This window comes from Protopterus annectens, chromosome 2.part1 (genome assembly GCF_019279795.1).
Source record: "Protopterus annectens isolate FY-2018-M chromosome 2.part1, PAN1.0, whole genome shotgun sequence".
Lineage (NCBI taxonomy): Eukaryota > Metazoa > Chordata > Ceratodontiformes > Protopteridae > Protopterus > Protopterus annectens.
The window spans coordinates 1,541,158,361-1,541,182,108 of NC_056729.1; the positions used below are offsets into that span (position 1 = coordinate 1,541,158,361).

The 23,748-nt window shown below is 38.7% G+C and overlaps 1 protein-coding gene across 1 annotated transcript in view; it reads left to right on the plus strand.

The window, feature by feature from the left end:
* The window catches only part of MORN1 (MORN repeat containing 1), a 3,597,386-nt gene that overhangs the window by 1,446,269 nt on the left and 2,127,369 nt on the right, over nt 1–23,748 (plus strand). The window contains exon 10 of the mRNA XM_044063000.1: nt 11,215–11,405. Coding sequence (XP_043918935.1) covers nt 11,215–11,405 — 191 coding nt within the window. The remainder of the gene's footprint in view (nt 1–11,214; nt 11,406–23,748) is intronic.

Sequence of the window (23,748 nt, forward strand, 5' to 3'; positions counted from 1 at the left end):
ACAGTCAGAGTGTCAAACAGTCACAGCCCTTAAGGCCAAACACAATGCCAGACACACTAGTCATTGGTGACTCCATAGTCAGACACACTGACGTCCCGCTCACCAGACTGAGTAAGGAGAAGGTCACAGTAAGCTGCCTGTCGGGCGCTAGAATCCGCCACATAACGCAAGCACTCAGGTCTCTCAACAGCAGGTACAAATACGACTCAGTCATTGTCCACGCTGGTGTAAACGACCTGAGACGTACCTCCTTGGACTACATGAAAAGAGACATTGAGGAGCTCTCTGATTATGTAGCCCAGGCAGGTATGACCCTGACCTTGAGCAGTATCCTACCTTCACCAAGAATGATGCCACAATACAGAGATAAGATGATCAGCTTTAACAATTGGCTTAAACTCTGGTGTCATTCAAAGGGGATCCAATGTCTGTCTGCCTGGGATGACATGCTGGACAAGCCACGCTGCTTCGCAAGGGACGGCTTGCACCTGTCACCCTGGGATTCGGATATTGGCAAAGGCTCTTGCCACCCCATAGTGCCTTTTTAGGCAAGGCTCAAATTCTAAACCTACCACCCTAGAACACAAAAAGGAAAAAACTAAGGGTAATGCTGCTCAATGCCAGAAGTCTAAATCTCAAAATGCATGCACTCGAGGCCCTTCTCAGTATGGAGAACATCGATGTCTGTGCAGTGACAGAAACCTGGTTCAAGGCTCCTGAGAGCACCCCAGCACTATCAGGTTTTACCTCTTATCATGCGTTCCGCCCCAAAATCCGGACAATACCAAGAAAGGAGGGTATCCATATTCATCAAGGACACCCACACCTCAAGACTGGTGGCAATGCATGATGCATCGGAGACCATCCAGGTGCAATTAACCATAGGCAAGACTGCTCTGCAAATTGTAGCATGTTACAGGCCACCCTCACAAACTCAGGAACCTCACATGGCCTTCCTGAAAACACTAGAGGGGATAAATGTATCACCAAACACCATCATACTAGGTGACTTCAATTACCCTAATATAGACTGGGAACACTACTCAAGCCCAAACACCCTAGCCCAAAAGTTCCTGGAATTCATAAACTCAAATGCCATGGAACAACTAGTCACCAACCCCACAAGAGGAGAAAACATACTTGATCTCATCATCACGAACATGGGAGCACAATGTTCAACACCGGAAGTATACCCCTCACTGGTGAGATCAGATCACAAACTAATCTTGCTGGAGGTCCTCATCCCACCCCCACCTGAAATAAAAAAGACCACAGTAAAGAACTTCTCGAAAGCCAACTTCACACTTCTAAAGACTAGTGTGGTCTCCTTTAAGGCCCCCGAGCTGGCGGAAAACAGTACTCAAGCCGCTGAATCACTTACAAATGCCTTCTACGAGCACCTGCAGGACTGCATGGATAAGGCAATCCCAAGCAAAACGAAGACTCTTTGTACCAAAGGCAAGCGTCCAGTCTGGTGGACCCCAGCCATAAACAAACTCTACAACAAAAGGAGGAAGCTACTACAAGATAGAGCAAAATCTTTAAAAGGTAAGACACCCTTGATCACTATAAGTAAAAAACTAAGAGCTCTCATAAAATCATCCAAAGCAAATTTTGAGAGAAAAATAGCTAAAGACTCAAAAGACAATCATAAGGCCTTCTTTAGCTATGTTAGAAACCTGGGAGGAAACTCCCAGATATGCTCAGAACTAGTTCAAAATGATGTGAAGATTACTGATCCTACAGACATTGCCAACATACTGGCTGACAGGTTCAGTGCAAACTTCTCCCCTCCCCCAAAAGGAGAGATATCTATACCAAGCGATTGCAGCCCCCAAACATCTCCAACACCCAAGTGAGAACTGCTCTCTCCAAAGCAAAAACACAGCATCCATGGGACCTGATGGTGTCCCCGGCTGTGTGCTCCACGAACTCAACGAGGAATTAAACCCACAGCTAGGACAGCTGTTTAATCATAGTCTTACCTCTGGATACGTACCCAGGAGTGGCGCACTGCAACTGTGGTCCCACTTCACAAAGGCGGTGCCTCCACCGACCCTGGAAATTACCGCCCATTAGCTTGACAAGCCTTATCTGCAAAGCCATGGAGAGGATCATAATGGACCTCATAAATAAAGACATAGGGAATTTGCAGACTTTGGATCCATCCCAGTTTGGCTTTGTCAAAGGCAGATCATGCCTTCTAAACTTGGTTGACTTTTGAAACAGTCACCAAAGCCATTGATGAGGGAAAGGCAGTCCATACAGCCTACCTCGATCTGGCGAAGGCCTTGATACAATACCCCACTCGGGTATCATTGAAAAACTCATCAGCTTAAATGTTAACCCATACATCACAAGATGGGTTGCAAACTGGCTGAGTGACAGAACCCACAGGGTCAGAGTTGCTGGCGCCATGTCAGACTCAAAGCCTGTCACAAGTGGTGTACCACAGGGCTCAGTCCTGGGCCCACTCTTGTTTGGCATCTACTTTTCAAGTACAAGCAAACACAGGAGGGTTATGGCTGACAAAGTTTGCAGATGACTGCAAACTGGGCGCCATAGTAGAAAACACATCTGACACAGATATCCTTCAGAAGGGTCTCACAGAAATGGATAACTGGTGCCTGAGCCATGGCCTAAAGTTAAATGCCAAAAAATGCATAGTCATACCCTTCGGGAAAAACAAGGTTACCCCTAGCTACCAAATAGGTGGCAATCCACTGAGCACAGAAGAAGTTATCAGGGACCTGGGGACCCAGGTTGATAGTAGTCTGTCATTCGACACCCATGTAGCTAAAGTAGTTAGGAAGACCTTCTACATTGCCCACCTTATCATGAAGGGATTCTCATCTAGATCAAGGGAGGTCATAGTCTCCCTATACTCATCACTCATCAGACCAACGATTGAGTACAATGCCCCATTCGGAATGTATCTGACCCGACACTTGCAGCAGCTGGAGAGGCCGCAAAAGTTCCTCACCAAAAGGATAAAGGGTCTCAAACATCTGTCCTATGCTGCCCGACTGAAAGAACTCCAGCTCTATTCAGTCGCACCGCTGCTCAGAGGTGACCTTGTCCTAACATACAAGGCCGTGTCAAACCCAGATTTGATGAATATGCTTCACCTCAAAAAATCTAGATCCGTCAGAGCCACAAGGGCGGGAGACTTAAACCTCGACACGGCTATTAATAGGACGTGCTGGAGGGATAGATTCATCACCCAAAAACTCCCTATGCTGTGGAATAAAATCCCGGTATATGTGAGGCAGAGCACCTCGCTGGCCTTGTTCAAGAGAAATCTTGACCAATGGATGGGAGATCACAGATATACCCCAGGGATTACCTCAGTGTCACTGCTCGACAGAGGCACAGCAAAATAACGGGTATAGTTCCCCATACTAAAGGGGTGGCGTAAGCCACAAAACTATGGGCTAGGCTTGTAAATGCCCTCGGGCAGATAGCCTAGTATGAACCTATGAACCTATTCCTGAATGGGGAATGGTATCAAAGACCTTGGCCAGATCAAGGTAGGCTGTATGAACCACCTTGCCTTTATCCATAGCTCTGGTGACTGACTCAAAGAAGAAGACCAAGTTGAGCAGGCATGATCTACCCTTCACAAAACCAAACTGTGTAGGATCTAGAGTTTGGAGATTCCCTATATCCTTGTTTATTAGGTCCATGATGATGTGTTCCATAGCTTTGCATATCAGACTCGTCAGGCTAATGGGGTGATAATTCCCAGGGTCTGTAGTCACTCCTCACTTGTGGAGAGGGATGACTGTAGCAGTGTGCCATTCGGTAGGGACAAAGACTGAGGTGAGGCTGTGATTGAACAGGACACACAGGTGAGGTGCCAGTTCACTCTGTAGTTCATGTAGAACACAGCCAGGGATATAATACCTTAGTGGTGAATTTTGTCAAATGCTTTGGACAGGTTGAGGTAGACAGTATGCATAGTTCTACTTTCAGCCATGGCCTAAGTGACTTTCTAAAAGAAGTCCACTAGATTTAGTAGGCATGACCTGCGCTTGACAAAGCTGAACTGGGTTGGGTCCAGTGCTTGGAACTTTCCTGTATCATTATTTATCAAGTTCATGATTACTGTTTCCATGGCCTTACATATAAGACTAATCAAACTTATGGGTAATTTACCAGGTCAGTTGATGGTTCCCCTTTATGCAGAGGATGGCAGTTGCTGTCCTCCACTTTATTGGGACAAAGTCAGCCCAGAGGCTGTGATTAAGTAGAGATCCTAATGGGCCTGATAGGTCCTGATTTAAGCTGCCTAAGATACAGCCTGGTATAACATTGGGCCCCACTGAAGCCATGTTTTTAGTTTTAGAGAGTGCAATGGCAACCTGTTCTTTGATTATAATTGGTGGGAGAGTGATGGAGGGTATTTCTTGGGGGAGAAATGGTGGTGATGCGGGAGGTGAAATTTTAACTGAATTTATTGGCCAACAGATTTGCTATATCTTCTGGCTGAGTGTAGGTGATGCCATGTGCAACTAATTATGTACATTGCTGGGTGTTGCCCTTAAGATTCTGGACTTAACTGAAAAATGCCTTATGGTTATCCTTAGCTTTGGAGGCTATTTTCACCTCAAAGTCTGTCTTCAGAGACTTCACGAGTTCCCTGATTTGCTTGTTTGGACTAATGAGGGATTTTCTGCTCTCTTGTGCACATTCCCTCTTACTTTTCAACAATTTTATTTCTTTTGTTGTACAACCTATTAATACCAGGGATCCTCCAGGATAGTTTCTTTTTGTGGTTTCACCTGGATTCAGTTGTATATATGGTTACACAGGGCTTTTGGGTATGCTTCTGCATAGGCTTCTGTGTTTTCTGGATTTGGGGAAGGTTGGAAACTACCTATCTTATCACTTATTAGGAGGTAAGTTTGCCTTAGAAACATTCTACAAATGTTTGTGATGAGGTGGGGGATTAGTTTTACCTCTATTTCAAGGGAGGCCGCATGTGATCTGATCTTACTAGTGAGGACATCACACTTGTGAGAGATGCACTGCTCTCCAAATTTGTGAGTACAAGATCTTGGATATTTTTTCCTGTAATGGGTATGTTGACTAGCTGCTCCAGGGGATTTGAGTTTACAAATTCAAGAAATCTTTGGGCCTTCATGTTAGTGGTAGTGTATGCCTCCCAATTAATGTAAGGGTAATTAAAATCTCCATGATTAGGATATTGGGCTGGATGATGAGTAATTCTAGTAACTTCAGGTATGATGTATGGATTTCCTGGTTCATATTGGGGAACCTGTAGCAAGAATATGGTAATGGATTTTTCCCATGGTTAGTTGAAGATGGAGTAGCTCAAGCATGTCATATTGTTTGACAAGCTTTAAGATGTGTTTTTCCTTTATGTAGGTGGATACAACTCTGCCTTTTACTCTTTAATATTCAGTGGCTGGTTGGAATGTATGAACGGCATTACAACCATGCACTGCTGGAGTGCTTTCTATGGCTTTGAACCATGTTTCAGTAACTGCACAGAAGTAAGCATCCTCCAGGGTGAAGGGAGCTTCTAGGGAATGCAGTTTCTTGTTCAGATTCCTAGCACCGAGCAGTAACTCCTTTAACTTGTCCTGTGTAGCTTTTGCTGTGTTGGAAGGTTTGTCTGATGGTAATGTCTAAAAAAGGCAGTATAGGGATGGATAATGTTTTAGCCAGTATCTGAAAGCCTAGAGGTGGCAGATGAACACCATTCCTGGCAAAGTAGTGTTGCCTGTCAGGCTGAAAAGTATTAGCCTCCTTTTGAATAACACCAGTCGATAAGCCAGTTGTTAAAGTTGATCACTTACTTTTGGTATTGTGGCATCATCTTTGGAAATGGTAGAATGCTGCTCAATGCTAGACTCGTAACGGTCTTTGACACACATAATGACAGCTTAATCATGTCTCTCTTCATGTAGTCTGGCATGACCTCCAGTGGCAAAAAAGGGTGGTTACTATCTGCCTCATGTTATGTTGGTTATGAAGTATCTGGGTAGTATTTATGCTCACTACCGCTATTCTCCATGCCCCTATGCATGTATTACAGGTTATCCCTCAGGCCAAGCTCGTGTTGCACATTATCATTACACAGACCACAGAAAGCAGTTGCCATCACGACTGGTACCAGCTGTCTCTGTTTGGGTCTCTGATCTGCATATCCACTGATTGATGTCAAATGTTACCCTTAGGTTGGGGAAAGACCTAAAGCTATGGTGGGGATGCCAACCAATATGTTTCTTCTCCATGTGGTTGACAGATGTCTGTGGTGGCAACTCCTATGTAGTTTGGATACGGTTCATAGTAACAGGATGTCCAGCAGTAAACATTGTTGAGATCAGAAATCTGGCTTCCCCTTTTTCCATTGGATGATATGTAGGGGGATGAGTGTGAACCTTCCAGTGATAATGCCAGCATTACTGATAGTGTCACTGTGTCATCTCACTGCTGCATGTGCATGTTGCCATAATTCTCAGCCAAAGGTGACATCTTGATATCTGATATGTGTCATCTTTGCATTCTGGACCCTCCAACAATGGAATCTGTGAATACATAAAAATAATGCATCTGTGGTAGCACTGAAACATATCCCTCACATCCAACAGAAAGCACGCATACGTAGGACACATTCTATGAATATCATACTGGTACATATATACCTTGACTTGCAGGAACTTACAGTTATAGCCTTGACATAGAGAAGTGATATGCAGAGTTGTTTCATGAATATGCCTCTCTCATGTGTAGGTTACCTTACAACATTGAAATGACACATTAATATGAAATCCCCTACCTATGTGCTCGTTTGCATTTGACCAAAATTCTAATGTATGCTTTGCTTCTAAAATACAACATTATTTAGCTTCTGGACTTCTCCATGTCAGTACACAGTATAAGTACTCTTAAAACACACAGTGTAAATAATGTTAAAATGTTTAACTCATTAACACCTGCTGGCCGCCAGTTAAATACGATGTTACATTCTTTACTGCCAGGAGGCTGGAGAGCAATTGCCTGAAACTCAGAGTTAAAAAACATTAAATGTGAGAAAAATATTCTCAGCTCATTAAGTAAAGCAGATTTATGTCTTACTTTTTCAATTAAAATTATTTCTCAAATTTAAACTGATTAATCACAACTCTAAATACCAACATCCAGTACCACATTTAATTTATAGTGAAACAAAAGCACTATAGAATGAGAAAGGGCAACTCACATAATTAACACCACAGGAGAGAAAGAGAAAAAGCGTAATTGGTATAAATGTGAATACAGATTTATGAATTGCATTTTATCTGTGTATTTATATTCGTGTAATGAAATAAGTTTATACCATTGACCTGGACTGTAACGGAAATAAAGGTCATTTGGATCAGTCACCTAACTCAGTTAACAGACAAATACATTTCTACCTAATTTTATTGCTAAGCTGACTACCTCCTGTATATATGTAGATATTCATTTATATATGGGAAACGTGGTGGTCTGGTGTATTATAGCAATAACCGATGATGTTGGTGTGGTATATTGAAGATTTACACACAGTTGGTGTAATTTAATCATGAGGGCAAAACCTGAGTGATTAAATATACCACACCACTGAGTCAGCTATTGCTATTATACAATGACATTATTTAAGAAAAAAATACTTACTTTTCTTAAATAATGCCTTTGTATAATGCCTCTATGGTGCATCTCCATGTTTTTTCGGTATCCTGGGGCTTTTCTGATGTACTGCAAATGCATATGGGACTTGCATTCCCACGCTTGCACAGTACATCCGTGCAATGCAAAGGAAGCAATGGGGAAAGGGAGATCTCTGGTTTTTTTTTTTTTTTTTTTTTTTTTTTTTTTTAAAAAAAGAAACCGGGAGACTTTTAATGTTCGGGAGGACTGGGGCAGACAAAATAAAAGAATAATCGGATAGGTTTCTTTTGTCTTGCAAAATGTACCTGATTATCCTCTTATTTTTCTCTACACCATCTCCCTCGTTCATTTGAGTTCTTTGGTTTTATAAATTTATTAAAAAAAAAGAAAGAAAAGTAAAATTTTTATGAGATACACTAATGGAAAAATGACCGGGCGACCAGACCTTTTTCCATTGGTATATTCTCAGATTTACAACGGGCACACTGGTTGGGCATATTTCCATAGTTTTTTTTAAGAAAGGACTATCTTGAACTTTTTTACTTCTAATCTAGAGTAAACATTTATTTATTTATTTATTTGTGTGTGTGTGTATGTAATATATATATATATATATATATATATATATATATATATATATATATATATATATATATATAGTTTTTTGTATGGCCATGGTATTTTTTTCTATATATACCATAGTGAGATTAGTTTATTATGTGACTGTTTTATAGTTTTGTAATATTTTCTACATTGTTTAGTCTTAGGATACTTAGAATCAAGCATGTTTTGTGATTGGATCATAAATGTTTACTAGGCTAACATCCACAAAGGCCTGTTTAAGCTTAGCCATGCATCCCAAATCTCTGACAAGTTCTGCCACCCTTGCTAAGTGTAAGCAGAGTCTTGGGAGAGGAAACATTTGCAAGCAGGGGCCTGGGAAATAAACCATTTACAGGTTGCCTGTGTCTATTAGAGACATAACAGCCAAGCCAGGGATGAATTTCCTGTTCTCCATCCAATTTTACAAGTTACACTTTGAATTGAGTTAGGTAGGAACTCTGCTTCACATGGATGGGGAGCTTGTTCCAGAGACGGGGTAATCTCTGGGATACATACCTGTCTATCCAGCAGGTCCTACGCCTCTGTGCAGCTATTAACATGCTTGTACTGAGTTTATATCTATACAATATCTCATGGAACAGATCAAGGAAGGATGTTTTCATGGAAACCTAGGAGTCTCATATATGAAGGAGAAATAAGCAGAGCAAAGATCTCTTTATGGAAGGAAAAAGGGCCAGCAAGCACAGTAGTAACATAAGTCATGAAAGTTACAGTTTAAGGGTTTACTTCATGGCCATGGCCATAGGAAATGTACTGTCCTGGAAGGAAGCTCTGGCTCCATGTACTGCTGTCAGAGTTCTAGTCTATAATACCAAAAGAGATCTGACAGATGCACTTGATTCATACCACCATGTTTGTATTGCAATGTAAAGTTGTCAGGTTATACATTTTATTCTGCTGTCATCTTTGTTGTCTTGTTTTCATATTCTTCCATCTTGTACTCATGTTTTACAAAAGAGGTACAATCAGGATTTTTGTAACTGTACATCACTTTCAGAGACTTGACTTTCCAGGGGACAAGCCAAACATTTCTGCTATGGGGGATCATAGTCCAATACTGCTACATTCCTCAGTATAACTGACATTTATACCCTGAATACAAAATTACTGATTAGCAGATATACTAAAACTATTACAATAGAATTCTTTAAACTGGATAATGTAATATAACAAGGTTAGCGCACACAATTACTGTTTTTGCTGATTCACTTGAACTCTTTACTGTAACTACTATATTTGGTGTCTTTGTGGTGGGAAAATTTTCTTTGCTTAAAAATTAACTTGTGCATATATAAAATGGATCTTTGTCGGACACCGTTTTAAAAATGTATGATTGTATTACCTGCTTGCTCAACTGGAGCTTGTAAACTGTGTGTAACTTGTAATCATTTTGCGATTTTTACTGTATGTTCTACCTTGGAGCTTTTCTCCCCAGGCCTCCGCTAAAAATGGACATGTATCCAGTCACACTATCCCGATCAACAAATGTAAAATAAATAAAATAAAATAAATACATCTACTAAATTTAATGGAAACATCAGTAGATTGACGTTAAAAATATCAACAAAAGAAACTGATGGAACAATGCAAATGCTCCAAGAAATAATCTTGGAGCATGCAAAATAAAACAATATTTTTTTGTTGAACCCCTCATGGGAGGATAGAGCCCCCGTATCCCTTTCTTATTAAAAATACTAACCCTGAGATTGCACAATACTGTGTAAAGGGCATATCCCCCCACCTCAGTATAATAGTATATATGTACATATATATATATGAGAGAGAATGTGTGTGTGTATAAATATATATATATATATATATATGTGTGTGTGTGTGTGTGTGTGTGTGTGTGTGTGTGTGTGTGTATATATATATATATATATATATATATATATATATATATATATATATATATATATATATATATATATATATATATATATATATATATACATAATATGTATATCCTAATAGTAGACCCCAAATGAAGGGTACAATAAAATGTATTTAGATCACTCTGCAGATATTTTAAGTATATTAAATCCACTGTATTTGTGTTACTCTTTGTTAAACCTAAAACAAATGCTGACACATAAACATAAAATACAAGGAGACATGTACACATGCACAAAGACATCCTTGCACTTACTAAAAGGCCATTCAAATCTGCACTTACTTAAAAAAATAAAACAAAATTAAGAAAAATAAATTAAAACATGGATTCCATCCATCATTCCAGTGTAAAAAGATAAAAAACTCGGGACATACAAAATGCCTCCACTGTAATACTGAGTACTTATCCCAACATCATAGAAACTAATTTCACTATTAATAAATTTTACAATAGTAATATATTGATGTTGGTTAGCTAATCTGAAAACTGCAAACTCTCATAGAATATATTGTATAGATTTATTCAGTATATTTTCATTCCTTCATTTGTTAACCCATTGATTGGGTTAGCCAGCAGATTTCCTTTCAACCACAACCCAAACCAAATACAAACCCTTACAATGTTTAGGCCTGTTGGGATTACATTTATTTTATTCACGTTGGTTTTGAGAACCCATCCTACTCTTGACTTTCACACTTTGCATCCAGAAGGCCAGCACAAACTTTTGGGAAGGGGGTTTCTGCGGCCTGCCAAAAGCTGGTACTACTGACTGGATGACAACTAATATAGATTAAGCCATTCTACCAGGTGGGTAATTTCCATTTGTCAAATTTAAATTTTAATAATATGCAGGAAGAACTTTATCTATGAATGCATAATTTTGTTGTCTTTAATTTATTATTACTAAAATAACTGTTAAACGATTTTCCTGTGATTTACAGTTAAATTCATTGATATTAACCTCTGTGTTACAATCTGGAAAGTTAATAGAATTATACAGGCTAAATTGATGTGTTAATTTTCTTTCTCTACAGTGGCTATGAGTGCATTAGCTATCCTTTGATAGAGGCATCAACTGGAAGTACTGAATTAGTAATTAATGTCCCAGCAGGTGGTAAATCCAAAAGTGAACTGAAGGATTCTGTTGTCTTCAAGGAAGACATGGACTCAGAGAATGGAGTAGGCTCTGTAGGTGGCTCTGGAGATGCTACAAATGATTTGACTGGTAAGTGGAAAGAGTTGCATATAGTTATACTTGTGGATTACCCATTATGCTCAGGTTATGCTTATATAGACATATCAGATACAGTAAAAAGGTGGGGATGGTGCTTTTTGTAGAAAGTGAGGAAAAAGTATATATGTGCGCATACATAAAAATGTACCCCATCATGACAGATACAATGAATGATGACTGAATAAATTCCATTCTTCGTTGTGAAATATGATCTAGGAACTAGTTTGGAATTGTCTTATGGAACATGACAACATGTTTGCTTTCAGAACAACAAGCAAGGATTTTGATTTGCAGTTCATATAGGGCATGTTTATTCCCACAAATCTTGCAAGATTATAATTTCCTCAAGGGTCAGATTTTGGCCCTATCTCTTCCCACTACTTATCAGTGTTTTGCTGAAGTCTCTCAAAAATAGTGTGTGATGATTTGGAGATCAATGAAGAGACTCCTTGCCAGTTTCTATTAGTAGAGATCTGTCAACCAAGTTGTTCTTATGTTTGATAAGATGGATTTGTGTCATTTTCTGTTAAGTAGCTGTGATTTTGTTAGGTACAGCTAACAGGTCGAAGCAGGTTCATTCCACCTGAAGAGTACTTGGCTCACATGTTGAAGTTACAGTGTTAACACATGCTGGTATACTAGACTCAAAAACCTCAATAGACTGTACCATGGAGTCTGGATTCTATACTAACTGGATAATAGACATTTTAACTCATTGCAGCCAGGTGACACCTCCTACTGACTCTTCTAGGCATCAAATATTGTTTTCTCATATTTGCATTGATAATTCCAATACCATGCTACATATATCATATTTAAAAATATTATCTTAAAACTTTGGAATTGCAAACAAAACTGTATTGATATTTAACCTCTGTCTAGTGCAGGTGAAGATAAAGTAATTGTTGTCCATATAATATTTATATATATTTTCATAAAGTTCATGTTTTTCTAAATATCTTGGCAACCAAACAGCATAGACAGAACTGCTTAGCCTCAAATGAAACCTCTCAGCAGGGTGAAGAAGATGCTGCTGACAGTAGTTACTGGGAGGAAACTGTAGTTCTTGAAGAAAACCCAGTTTAAGACCTAGAACCTAAAGAATACTACCACTATAAAAATAATTTGTGCTGAAGGGTTTGCCATTTACACTTCTTTAGTAACACCTATGGTTCTGGAGATATCAACATTTGTTTGAAATGTGAGGAGATGTGAAAAAGCTTAGACTCAGCTCATTGGAAGTTAAAGGGCAAACTTCCAGAACTCTATTGGAATGAGTGAGTTAACCCCCCGCAAACTGTAATTGACATTAACAATATTGTTGGTCCAAACTATGATTCACTAGTAGACGAAGTTCAATATAAAAGGAACCAAGGGGCAATTAAACCTATACTTAGTGCTTATACTTTTAGCTCTCGGTTTAGTAGTCCACCTAACAACATCTTGAATCATAGTTTGGACCAACAGTCAGATATAAGAAATGATAATCCAATGTGTAACTATAGAATTAGTCTTATAAACACTTATTGTAAAGACAGTTCTAAAGTGAGATGTATTCTATTTAAAATTGGGAATTGATTCGTAATGATAACTTGTTAGTCAAAAAATTGGAAGATAAACCAAATTAAATTTTTAGAAGGGGCACTAACCTTAAAAACCTTCTGGAGAGCAAAGTGCCAACGGATTTTAATAGGTTGAAAGGTATGTACCTGTGGCACATGTAGGATGTGCCAATACGTAGATGTAGGAAAGTCCTTTACTATCAACCATACAAATTTCAACCTCACTTACAAATTGAATTGTGATTCTAAATTTGTTGTGTACATGGCGAAATGCCAATCATGTATGGCATTCTACATAGGTAAAATGGATTGTAGGCTCCGTGACAGGGTTTATGAACACATATATGCTTTGGATAGAAATAAGCTGGACAATGCATTGGCTAAACACTTCCATTTAACAGGGGGGCGTAGATTTAAGTTTAAGGCCATTGACCAGATACAAATGGACATTAGAGGTGGACATAAAGGACTATTGTTAGAGGAAAGTGAACTAATCTGGCAACTAAGGCTAAATGCCTTTAGTAACACAGGTTTGAACGAAGCATGCAACATAGCTTGTCTTCTTAAACTGAAGAGTCTAAATAGATAAAATCTGTCTCCGTGTTTAGTGGGGTAGTACTTACTATGATACTCAGTATTCCTATTGTTATTTTTATTTTTCATTTTTTCATTAATCATCTGATTTTAGTTCAAACGGATGTTTTCTTTTTTACTGACAAGATTTGCTATTATAGTTATGGAACTAACTCGTTTAAATAGAAGCATTGTATCAATTATTTAAGAAAACAATACTTCATTGTGTTGTTGCTTTAATTCTAGTAGTGATATAACTAAACTTTTGTTGTTTGATTGGTTTTCTAGTACCATGTGATTTTTTACAAAGTTTTTAAAAAAGTGATTTGTAACTTGGATGGTATCTGAAGAAGTTACTGCATTCTTGGTGATGAAAAGCGCTTCATTAAACAGTTATATATTTTATCAGTTTTTTTGGGACTTATCATCAATTCGTTTGGATTTCTGGTTTTTCATTTTTCACCAGTTTGTTGTTAGTGTTTTATAGGAGTGAGGCATCTGCCTTCAGATCCCACAAGGCAAACGATGTCTAGAGGAGCCATCATCCATAAAACATTGGGGTGTGTGATGCCTTCACCACCATCCTGGTAATGAACGCTATTTTTGTATGGAGACCTATGATCCTGTATCTGTCCCTGTATGCTCCTTTGTGCAGTTAACATGGACTACACCAATCAACTTTGGTGGTGACACCCACCTCATCCCTGCACTAGAACCCATCTGGTCAACTGTATTGTGATCATGAATGGTAGCATGATCTAGGTGTTCATAGATGCATGCTAGACTAACAACCACCAGGGCCCTTATAAGCTTATCCATGCACCCAAAATGTGACCCACAAATCTGATTTATATAAGAGTGCTTTACTGACTGCCTCTGTTCAGCAGAGACATAGCTGCCAGACCTTGAGTGAGTTTCCGATTACCTATCCATTTGTCCAAGTTGGACTGAAACAGGTTTAGGGTAGAACTCTGCTTCACTTGAGTTGGGAGGCTGTTCCAGAGAATGGGAATTCTCTGAGAAACATGTCTCTTTATCCAGCATATGCTATTTATATCTCAAGCAAAATTTAGGTCTTTTGATCTAGGAACTCTGGGGATGTGGAAACTCTTCATCAAAACAGGGTCCCGGGATGCATTATACATCAGGCAAAGATCACCTGTCAGTAGTCTTTATGATACAGAGTAAAGAGACAGGGCTTTGAGTGAAGCACTTAGGACATTTTGTTTACTCCCTGTAGTCTATTTGTAAGGGCCCTTTGTGAACATTCCAGTTGCTGCTTGTGTCTAGTTATGTATATACCAAAGGGGAAATAAATACCCTATGATGGGTCTGATGAGGGCTGAATACAGTGGTAAAATGACTCTCTGGACCTAGATTCATGCCGTTACTTGCAGTATAAGTTGAGCAACATAGAAGGATTTTCTTACTAACTTGGACACATGTTGGTTGAAAGCTAGGTTACTATCAACATGAGTTCCTAGATCCCTGACTAGTGAATCAATTTTTAGGGGTGTTCTATAGATGATGTAGTTACCCAGGGGGACTGACCTCCCAAAAGGTACTACAATGCATTTCATGGCATTGAGTTTTAAGCCATGTTTTTTGGGACTGTCTGTCTGTGTTAGTCCTAACTTAAGGGTGTTATCATCTTGGAGGGAATTGATGACTTCTTCAAATTTGTAATCATCTGTCAACCTGGTTAGCCAGAGGCCTTTGATGTTGGCTTTGAACTCTGAGAAGTAGATATCAAGGAGGAGCGGGCCCTTATTCTCATTCAGACTATACAACTTGTGCATCACTGAACAAAAGTCTGTTACTCTGCCCCAATGTGAGGCATTTCCACATGCAGACAATCTACAGTACAACAGCTACTATTCACATGACACACACTATTTTCTTAAACTCTAACTACTATACATATTGTTTGGACATTCTTGTGCAGTTGCTTTACAGATTTGATTAGTGCACAAAAAGATGAATTTAAGAATCTCAGTGGTGTTTTTACACAGAAATATTATTGCACAAAAAATATAAGGTATTGTCACTGGAATTTTCAGCAGCCTTTTACAGAGTTCAGAGTTCGACATGGTGTGGAATTAGTGTGAGTTTAGTAGTCTAATGACCTGTGGGTAGAAACTCTTATTGAATCTGGCTGTTTTACATCTCATACTATGGTAGTGTTTACTGGAAGATAAATAGAAGAACAGTCCATGGGCAGGGTGGGTAGTGTCTCTAGTTATCTTGTTGGCCCTGCTGAGACACTGTAACAAGTATATTTCTTGGATGACTGGGAGTGTGGTCCCAATGATTTTCCCTGCTACCCTAACTACTCGATGGAGGGCCATCTGGTCTGAGTTGGAGCAGTTACCATACCAAGTTGCAATAATGTTGGTTAGTATACTCTCTATGGTGACTCTGTAGAAGGTAGTGAGGACTGGAGATGGGAGATTTAACTTCCTCATCTTTCACAAGAAATGAAGGCATTGTTGTTCTTTCTTTACAATGGCAGTAGTATTAATACTCCGTGTTAGGTCATCTGTGATATATATCCCAGGGATTTTGTGCTTTTCACTCTCTCTTCACTATTTCATTATAGATTGTTAGTAGAGAGTGTGTTTTATGCCTTCTTCTGAAATCGACAATGATCTCTTTGGTCTTGTTTGTATTTAGTGAGAGGTTGTTGTTGTCCCACCAGATGATGAGTCGACTAACTTCCTCCCTGTAGGCTGATTAATCATCGTTGCTAATGAGACCAAACTTGATGATGTAGTTTGAGTTAAGCTTGGTGGTGCAGTCCTGAGTTAATAAGATGAACAACTGAGTAGTTTAACAGTAAGCCAGCTAGCTATCCAGTGTGCTATAAAGGGGTTTAGGCTAGATTCTGTAAGTTTGTTCTCAGTGCCAGAGTGGAGTTATGTATCAAATGTTTTAGCCAGATCCAGGTAGGCAGTATGCACTGCTTTCCCCTCATCCATTGGCTTAGTGACCCTTTCAAAGAAGTTCACCAGGTTCAGTAAGCATGACCTTCCTTTGACAGTCAAACTGGGATGGATCCAGTGTATGGAGGTCTAGTATGTCCTTGTTGATAATCATGATAATTCTTTCCATGGTTTTGTAAACAATACTAGCCATACTAATGGATCTGTAGTTTCCAGGATATACTGAAAGTCCTCCCTTATGAAGAAGGCTGACCATCACAGTCCTCCATTCTAGTGGCACAAAGTTTTAAGACCTTAGACAAACAGTGGCTCCAGAGGTCTTGATAAGTCTTATTTTAGACTATTCAGGAGGCATCCCAGGATGTTATTGGGGCCCACTGAGTCTGTGTTCTTGGCTTTAGAGATGACAGTTAGTACATGCTCCCTAGTTAAAGTTAGAGGGATTATGTTTGAAGGTATTTCCTGTGGGATGCATGTAGGTAAGAGGGAGGTAAAGTTGGAACTGAATCTGTCTGCTAACAGGTTTGCTGTATCACCAGGCATGGTGAATGTGCCACCATTAACCACCAGTACAGCACATTGCTGTATGTTACCATTGATGTTTCTGACATACCTGAAAAAGGCCTTATGGATATCTTTCACCTGGGAGGCTATGTTAACCTCAAAGTTTTCTTTGTTTGACGTAATTAGCCCTCTTATTTGCTTATTTAGTTTTTATCTTTATGGGAATTACCCTTCCTGATTTTTGCCATACTTTATTTCCTTTTGTTGTATATCTTGTTTAATTTGGGATTCCACCAAGATGGTTTATTCCTGGAGCTAGTTCTGGACTTATTCTGGTATGTACAGCAGCCTCTATGCAGTCATTGACATGGTTGTACACAGTTTCTGAGAGCAGTTCAGAGTAGGCTGCTGTGTTCTTGGGTTTTGGAGGGTCATTGAACTTTGACAAACCATCAATTAATGAAAGGTAGTAGGCCTTGGAATAATTCCTGTTACTGGTTTTACTGGGATTACAGAGCTGATTTTGATTTCAAAGGAGAGAGCTTTATGGTTGGACCTTAGGAGGGACGGTGAGACGTGTGTTGGGAGGTGTGAAGCATTCTTCCATATTTGTGAGTACAAGGTCTAGTATTGGAACTTCTAGAGGATGTTTTCAATATTTGGTTATAAGTGTTTGTATAGACAAAGTCCAAAAAATCTCTATATCTGTAGATTTGAGGTCGAGTCGGATTCTCAGCTTATAGAGGGGTAAAGTCTCCCATGAGTAGAGCGTTAGGTTGGATGATGAGTGTTTGCAGTAGATCCAAGTATGCATTGTGAGTGCTTTGGGAGGGTAACCTATAGCTGGCTAGGATATAGTACAGGATTTTGTCTATGGTGATCTGCATGTGGAGGAATTCCACCATATCATCCTGTTTGACCAACCTCGAGGTATGCTTGTTATTAATATAATTAATATATCGGGACACCTCCACTTTGTCTTTTGTTTCTGCAGCTACTAGTCTAAAAGTGTGAAAGAGACTGAAACCTTGCCCTACTTGGGTACTCTCTGCAGCTTTAAGGCATCTATCTGTAACTGCACAAATGTTTATATTCTTGGGTGTGAGTAGGTCTTGTAGGTTGTGTAGTGTTTTTATTGTTTTATTCAGGCTCCTGTTATTAAGCAGTAACACCTTGAGGTTCAATTGAGCTAATTTTACTATGTCAGTAGGTTTGCCAATTTCACATTGCCTAAAAAAGGCAGTATAGATGTGGATAAAATTTTAGCAAGTATTGGAAAGCCTAGTCGGGCAGGTGCAGATCATCTATGGCAAAACAATGTGGTCTGTTAACCTTGTCCTTCTAAGCTGACAAATATTGGATCCCATTAGAATGACACCAGAAAGACAGCCAATTGTTAAAATCAATCATCTTTTGTTCACACGCTGGCATCATCCTTGGTGATGATAGTATGCTGTTGAATACTAGGCTTATATCAGTCTGAGACACACACTCTGAGAGCTCCATAATGTCTCTCTTAAGGGTCTATATTAGAACATCGAAGTTTCAAAACTTCGAATGTTCTAATATCGACCACTATTCAGCGAAAGCTGAAAATATCGAAGCAACAGAAAACCGATTTTTTTCCTAGGGAAAGAATTTGGTTGTCCATTTCTGTTGCTTCCGTATTTTCAGCACTGTGGTGAAAAGTTACGGGTCAGGTTCAGATAAGTGTGTGATTGAGTGTGGGATAGGTTAGTTAGGGTTAGGGTGTGGGTTAGGTATGTGTGCGATTGTGTGGATGTGAGGGTTAGGGTGGGTTAGCTGAGTTAAAGTTAGGGCGTGGGTCAGGTAAGTGTGCAGTTATGTGGATGTGAGGGTTAGGGCGGGGTAGGTGAGTTAGGGTTAGGGCGTGGGTGAGGTGAGTGTGCGATACTGACAGACCTTAGGGTTAGGGTTTGGGTTAAGGTAAGTGGATAGTTAGTGGTGTGTGTATAGTTTAGTGTAGGGTTAGGTGTAAGATTTTAGGTGTATGCGTGTGGATTGCTGTTTGTTTGGTGTGCTTGTGTTGTGTGTATGCATTTTGGAACAGCAAATTTTTTCTCTAGGAAAAAATTCACTATTCTGTATGTTCAATGTTTTTAGCGTTCGCTGAATAGGGGTCGATATTAGAACATTCGATGTTTTGAAACTTCAATGTTCTAATATAGACCCTCTCTTCATATAGTCCAGGGAACTATTCATCAGGTCATTTAACCCTAAATGGACTATGATGGAATCATACCGGTGCCTGTGGTGTAATAACTTGACTGCATGTGGAATTCTAATCCACCGATTTTGGAGCATTTGTGTACATGCTTTTCTGCTAACAAATTATTAATCCTATGGTGGCCTTAGTCATGGAAAGGACTTAAAAATTTCAAACAGCTTGTTCTCTCAATGCTGAAAAGGCCCTTGTCTCATAAAGCTATAATTTCAGCATTCTCATATGAATAATATCTGACATGCTAATAAAAATATTTTTTTGTTGTTGGTTATGTACATTAGTAAGTGAGGGTAGCTCCCATAACTTCTCATAAAGAGAGTCAACTTTTAGTATCACTCATGATCTTTTTAAAGTTAAGGACATTATGATAAAAGTGCCACAAGTGTTCAGCACATAGTTTTTTCAGGGACCTTTTCCACCAAAGAGAGTTCTGCATTTTCTGTTTTTGCTCTACCCCTTCAAGAACAGAATCTGATATAACCTTCTTAACTTTTCTATCAAAATGTCCCCAAAACTTTGTATACTGAGGAACCTATTTCCTCTGACCAGTTCCATTCATGAAATTCCTTGATTATAAAATAATAATTAGCCTGATAGAGTTTATACATTGTCTGGATGACTGACTTTATAGTTACTACCAGTTCATGAGACACTTGTATGATCACATGTACATGGCTGACATGATTTGAGATTACTTAACTTAAAGATGGGTCAAGAAAGTACCTAAAATGTTGGTCTTCCTAAAGCCAAACACATGGCCTCTATGGGACCAGATAACATCCTAGGCTGCTTGCTGAACAATTTTAAACAAGACCTAGCAGAACCACTCAATACTCTCTTTAACCATAGCCTCAGAACTGGCTTTGTCCCAACAGAGTGGAGAATAGCAACATTAATCCCCTTGCACAAAGGGGGTCGATCAACTGACTCTGTGAACTATCGCCCCATAAGCCTAACCCGCCTTATCTGCAAGGCCATGGAAAGAATCATCATGGATCTTATCCACAAGGACATAGGCGACCTTCAAACCCCTGAGCTGACTCAGTTTGGTTTCATCAAAGGTAGATCTTGCTTATTAAACCTAGTGGACATCTTTGAGAATGTCACCAAAGCTCTGGATGAGAGCAAATCACTACATACTGCCTATCCTAATTTAACCAAGGTCTTTGATACAATCCCCCATTCAGGTATCAGACAGAAACTCTTTCGGCTGGGGATTAACCCATACATTACTAGATGGGCAGCAAACTGGCTCACTGACAGAACGCACATTGTCACAGGAGTCGACATTCACCAGTAAACCAGTTACCAGTGGTTTACCACAAGGATCTGTGCTGGGCCCTCTACTGTTTGGAATCTATTTTTCTGAATCCAGGCAAAGGTAGATGGCCTGTGACTTACAAAGTTTGCATATGGATGTAAACTGGGTGCAATCATAGAGTCCCCCCAATGATGTTAACATATTACAGAAAGGGCTGACACAGACAAATGACTGGTGCCAAACTCACAGACTAAAACTTAACACAAAAAATGCCGCATTATCCCCTTTGGCAAAGAAGTAGCCCTGCTAATTATGATATAGATAGCACCCCTCTAGGCTCAAACTCAGTGGTGTGATACTTGGGAACACAGGTTGATAGCAATCTAAACATTGATCGCCATGTGTCTGTAGTGGTAAGAAAAGCATTCTGCAGTGTGCATCTCATAAATAAGGGCATCACATCCAAGGCCAGTGAGGTTATAGCTCCACTGTACTTGACCTGTATCAGACTACTGAGTACAGTGCTCTCTTCTGTATCTACCTCACCAGACACCTGCAGCAACTGGAGAGAAAACAGAGGTTTCTAACCAAAAGAATCCATGGATCCAAAACATGACATACATGGAAAGACTGAAAGCCCTGTCACTGTAGTCTGTATCACACAGGCTGCTGAGAGGCAACCTGCACCTGGCCTACAGAGCAGTCTTAGACCCTGCTCCTATGTAAATGCTGCATATCTTCAAATCAAATGGGACAAGAATAACTCACTCCCAGGATCCCATTCTGGCCTGTGACACTAACAGAACCTGCTGGAGAGACAGCTATATCTCCCAGCAATTGCTGCTCCTCTGGAATAAACTCCCACCCGATGTGAAGCAGAGCTCCTCAATACCTCTATTCAAGCACAACCTTGTTAAATGGATGGGTGACTGTAAATTCACCCCAGGGGTGGCACCTATGTCCCTCATGGGCAGGGGCAGTTGATGGTGATCACAGAATTGCTTTGCTAACAATAACCGTCTAGCTATGGTCAATAAGGGTACTCCAATTATTACATGGCTAGGCTTGTATAGGCCCTCGGGCCGTTAGCCTAGTAACCTCCTATGAACCCATATGCTCTCCGGAAAAGACAGGTTTGTTTTATTTCTTCTATTGTTTTTCCCCACTGAATTCTACTTACATCGTTATTTCCAAATTTTATACCTATCACAGAAATTTCATTAATTGTAAAATATATACCCCTGATCTTTACTACATCACATAAACCTTTACTTTTTTCTTTATTTGAAGCCATCCCTAATACCTCTAGACACTCATTTGTGCAAATGATTACTTCTTTTATCCAAATTTTGTTTTTTTGCAATTATTATAATACCATCTGCATATGTTAACCAAACTGGAATTCTCAACCCTTCAGGTGTTACATACCCCACCTCCTTCATTTTGTAATTTATTTCACATACTATCACATTCATAATTAATGCAAACAGTATATAACTCATTGGATATCCCTGCCTTACATCACTCTTTATATGTAACTGTTGGCTGAACTAGCCATTTACAATTATTTGTACTTTATATAATTTCCTTTCTTAACTTTCTCACTTATAATATTATAGTCTTTCATTATTACCCATGAGATTTCATGCACAGTTGTGTCAGATGCCTTATTAAGGTCTCCTATCAGGATTTTTGCTTCTTCTCTGTTGATAATATCATCCACACTTTCTCTCTTCCTTAATAATTCTTGATAAACCCTTCCACTTTGTACTATATATGTTATCTTCCATAATATTTTCCATTTTGGTTTCAAATCTGTTTTGTATTATTTTCATAAAGCTCTTATAATCATTATTATTCAATAATATTGGTCTCCAGTTTTTTGTCTTCCGTCTTCCTTCTTCCATATGAATTTAAGTATTCCAATAGATTATATACATACATTTTGTACCCTATTCCATCTGGGCCTGCAGCCAACTTTATATTTATTTGTCCTAATACTTTATCTAGCTCATTTAAATAAATCTCCTTTTCTAACTCTTTTTCTGTAAACTATTTTTTTTTTACTTTCTGTGTTTTTTCCTTGTACATATCACACTACACTATTCATAATCTTTTCTTGAGTTCTTTCTATTTCTGGTTTTACATTTTTTGTTTTTTATTGTACTACCATCTTCCTTTACTAATCTTCTTAAGTAACTCGATACGTCTTCTCTTTTTTCTTGTAAAAATATATTTCCTTATATAACAGTCCTTCTACTGTTTCTTGATTTCTTTCAAATAATTATTTTTCTTTGTCTTCCAATACATCATTATATTCTGTCTCTGCTTTTCATACATCATATTGCCACTGTAAAAATATTTTTTATATTTCTCCTTAAATATCATCCACCATTCAGACCAATTTTTATAACTTGTTCTAATAGTAATATGATCTTTTCATAACTGTATTACTAATGTTTCCTTCTTCATTCCATGATTTTGCATTCATTCCTTTTATTCTTTTGCCTACTTTTTATTCATTTCTTGTTTTCCTTTATCTCTAGCCATAGTGCAAGATGATCAGAAAATCCTGGTTCAACTACCTTCCCTTCTTCTATAACTAAACCTTCTGGTACTATAAAATAATCTATTATAGTTCTATACATACCCCTTTTGTAAGTCCAAGAATTTTTGTCCCATTGTTTTAACTTATCACAGCTTATAACTTCTCACATTTTCTTATATCATTTCTTTTCTTTTTATGCTTGCCGCTTAAATCACAGTTAAAGTCTCCTGTTATTATAATATTCATATTTATCATTACATAGTCTAAAATCTGATGAAATAAATGTTCCTGTTCTTTACATTACTATAAGTATATAATGTTATAATTCTGTATAATTGTTCTTTCCATTTTAAATCTGCAATGGTTAATCTGCCCATTTTTCTTAAAGTTGTATCGTAATATCTTTACTGAATTTCTCCAGAATACAGCTATTCCAGATCATCTCTCATTTCCCAAATTCCAGCTTATCTTTTCTCCAGTTAGTTTTCTGTTTATAATCTTTCTTCATTTGTTAAAAATTGTATGTCTTCTAATATAATTACATTATGTATTATACTACTACAAAATCTTCATACTATATTCTTAATACTATTCACATTTTCAGAAAACACACTAAGATTTTCCCTTTTCCTTAAATTCATGGTTTTGTAAGTTCATAGCTAATTATTAGGCTAGCTTTCTTAATACCAGTTTCCTTCC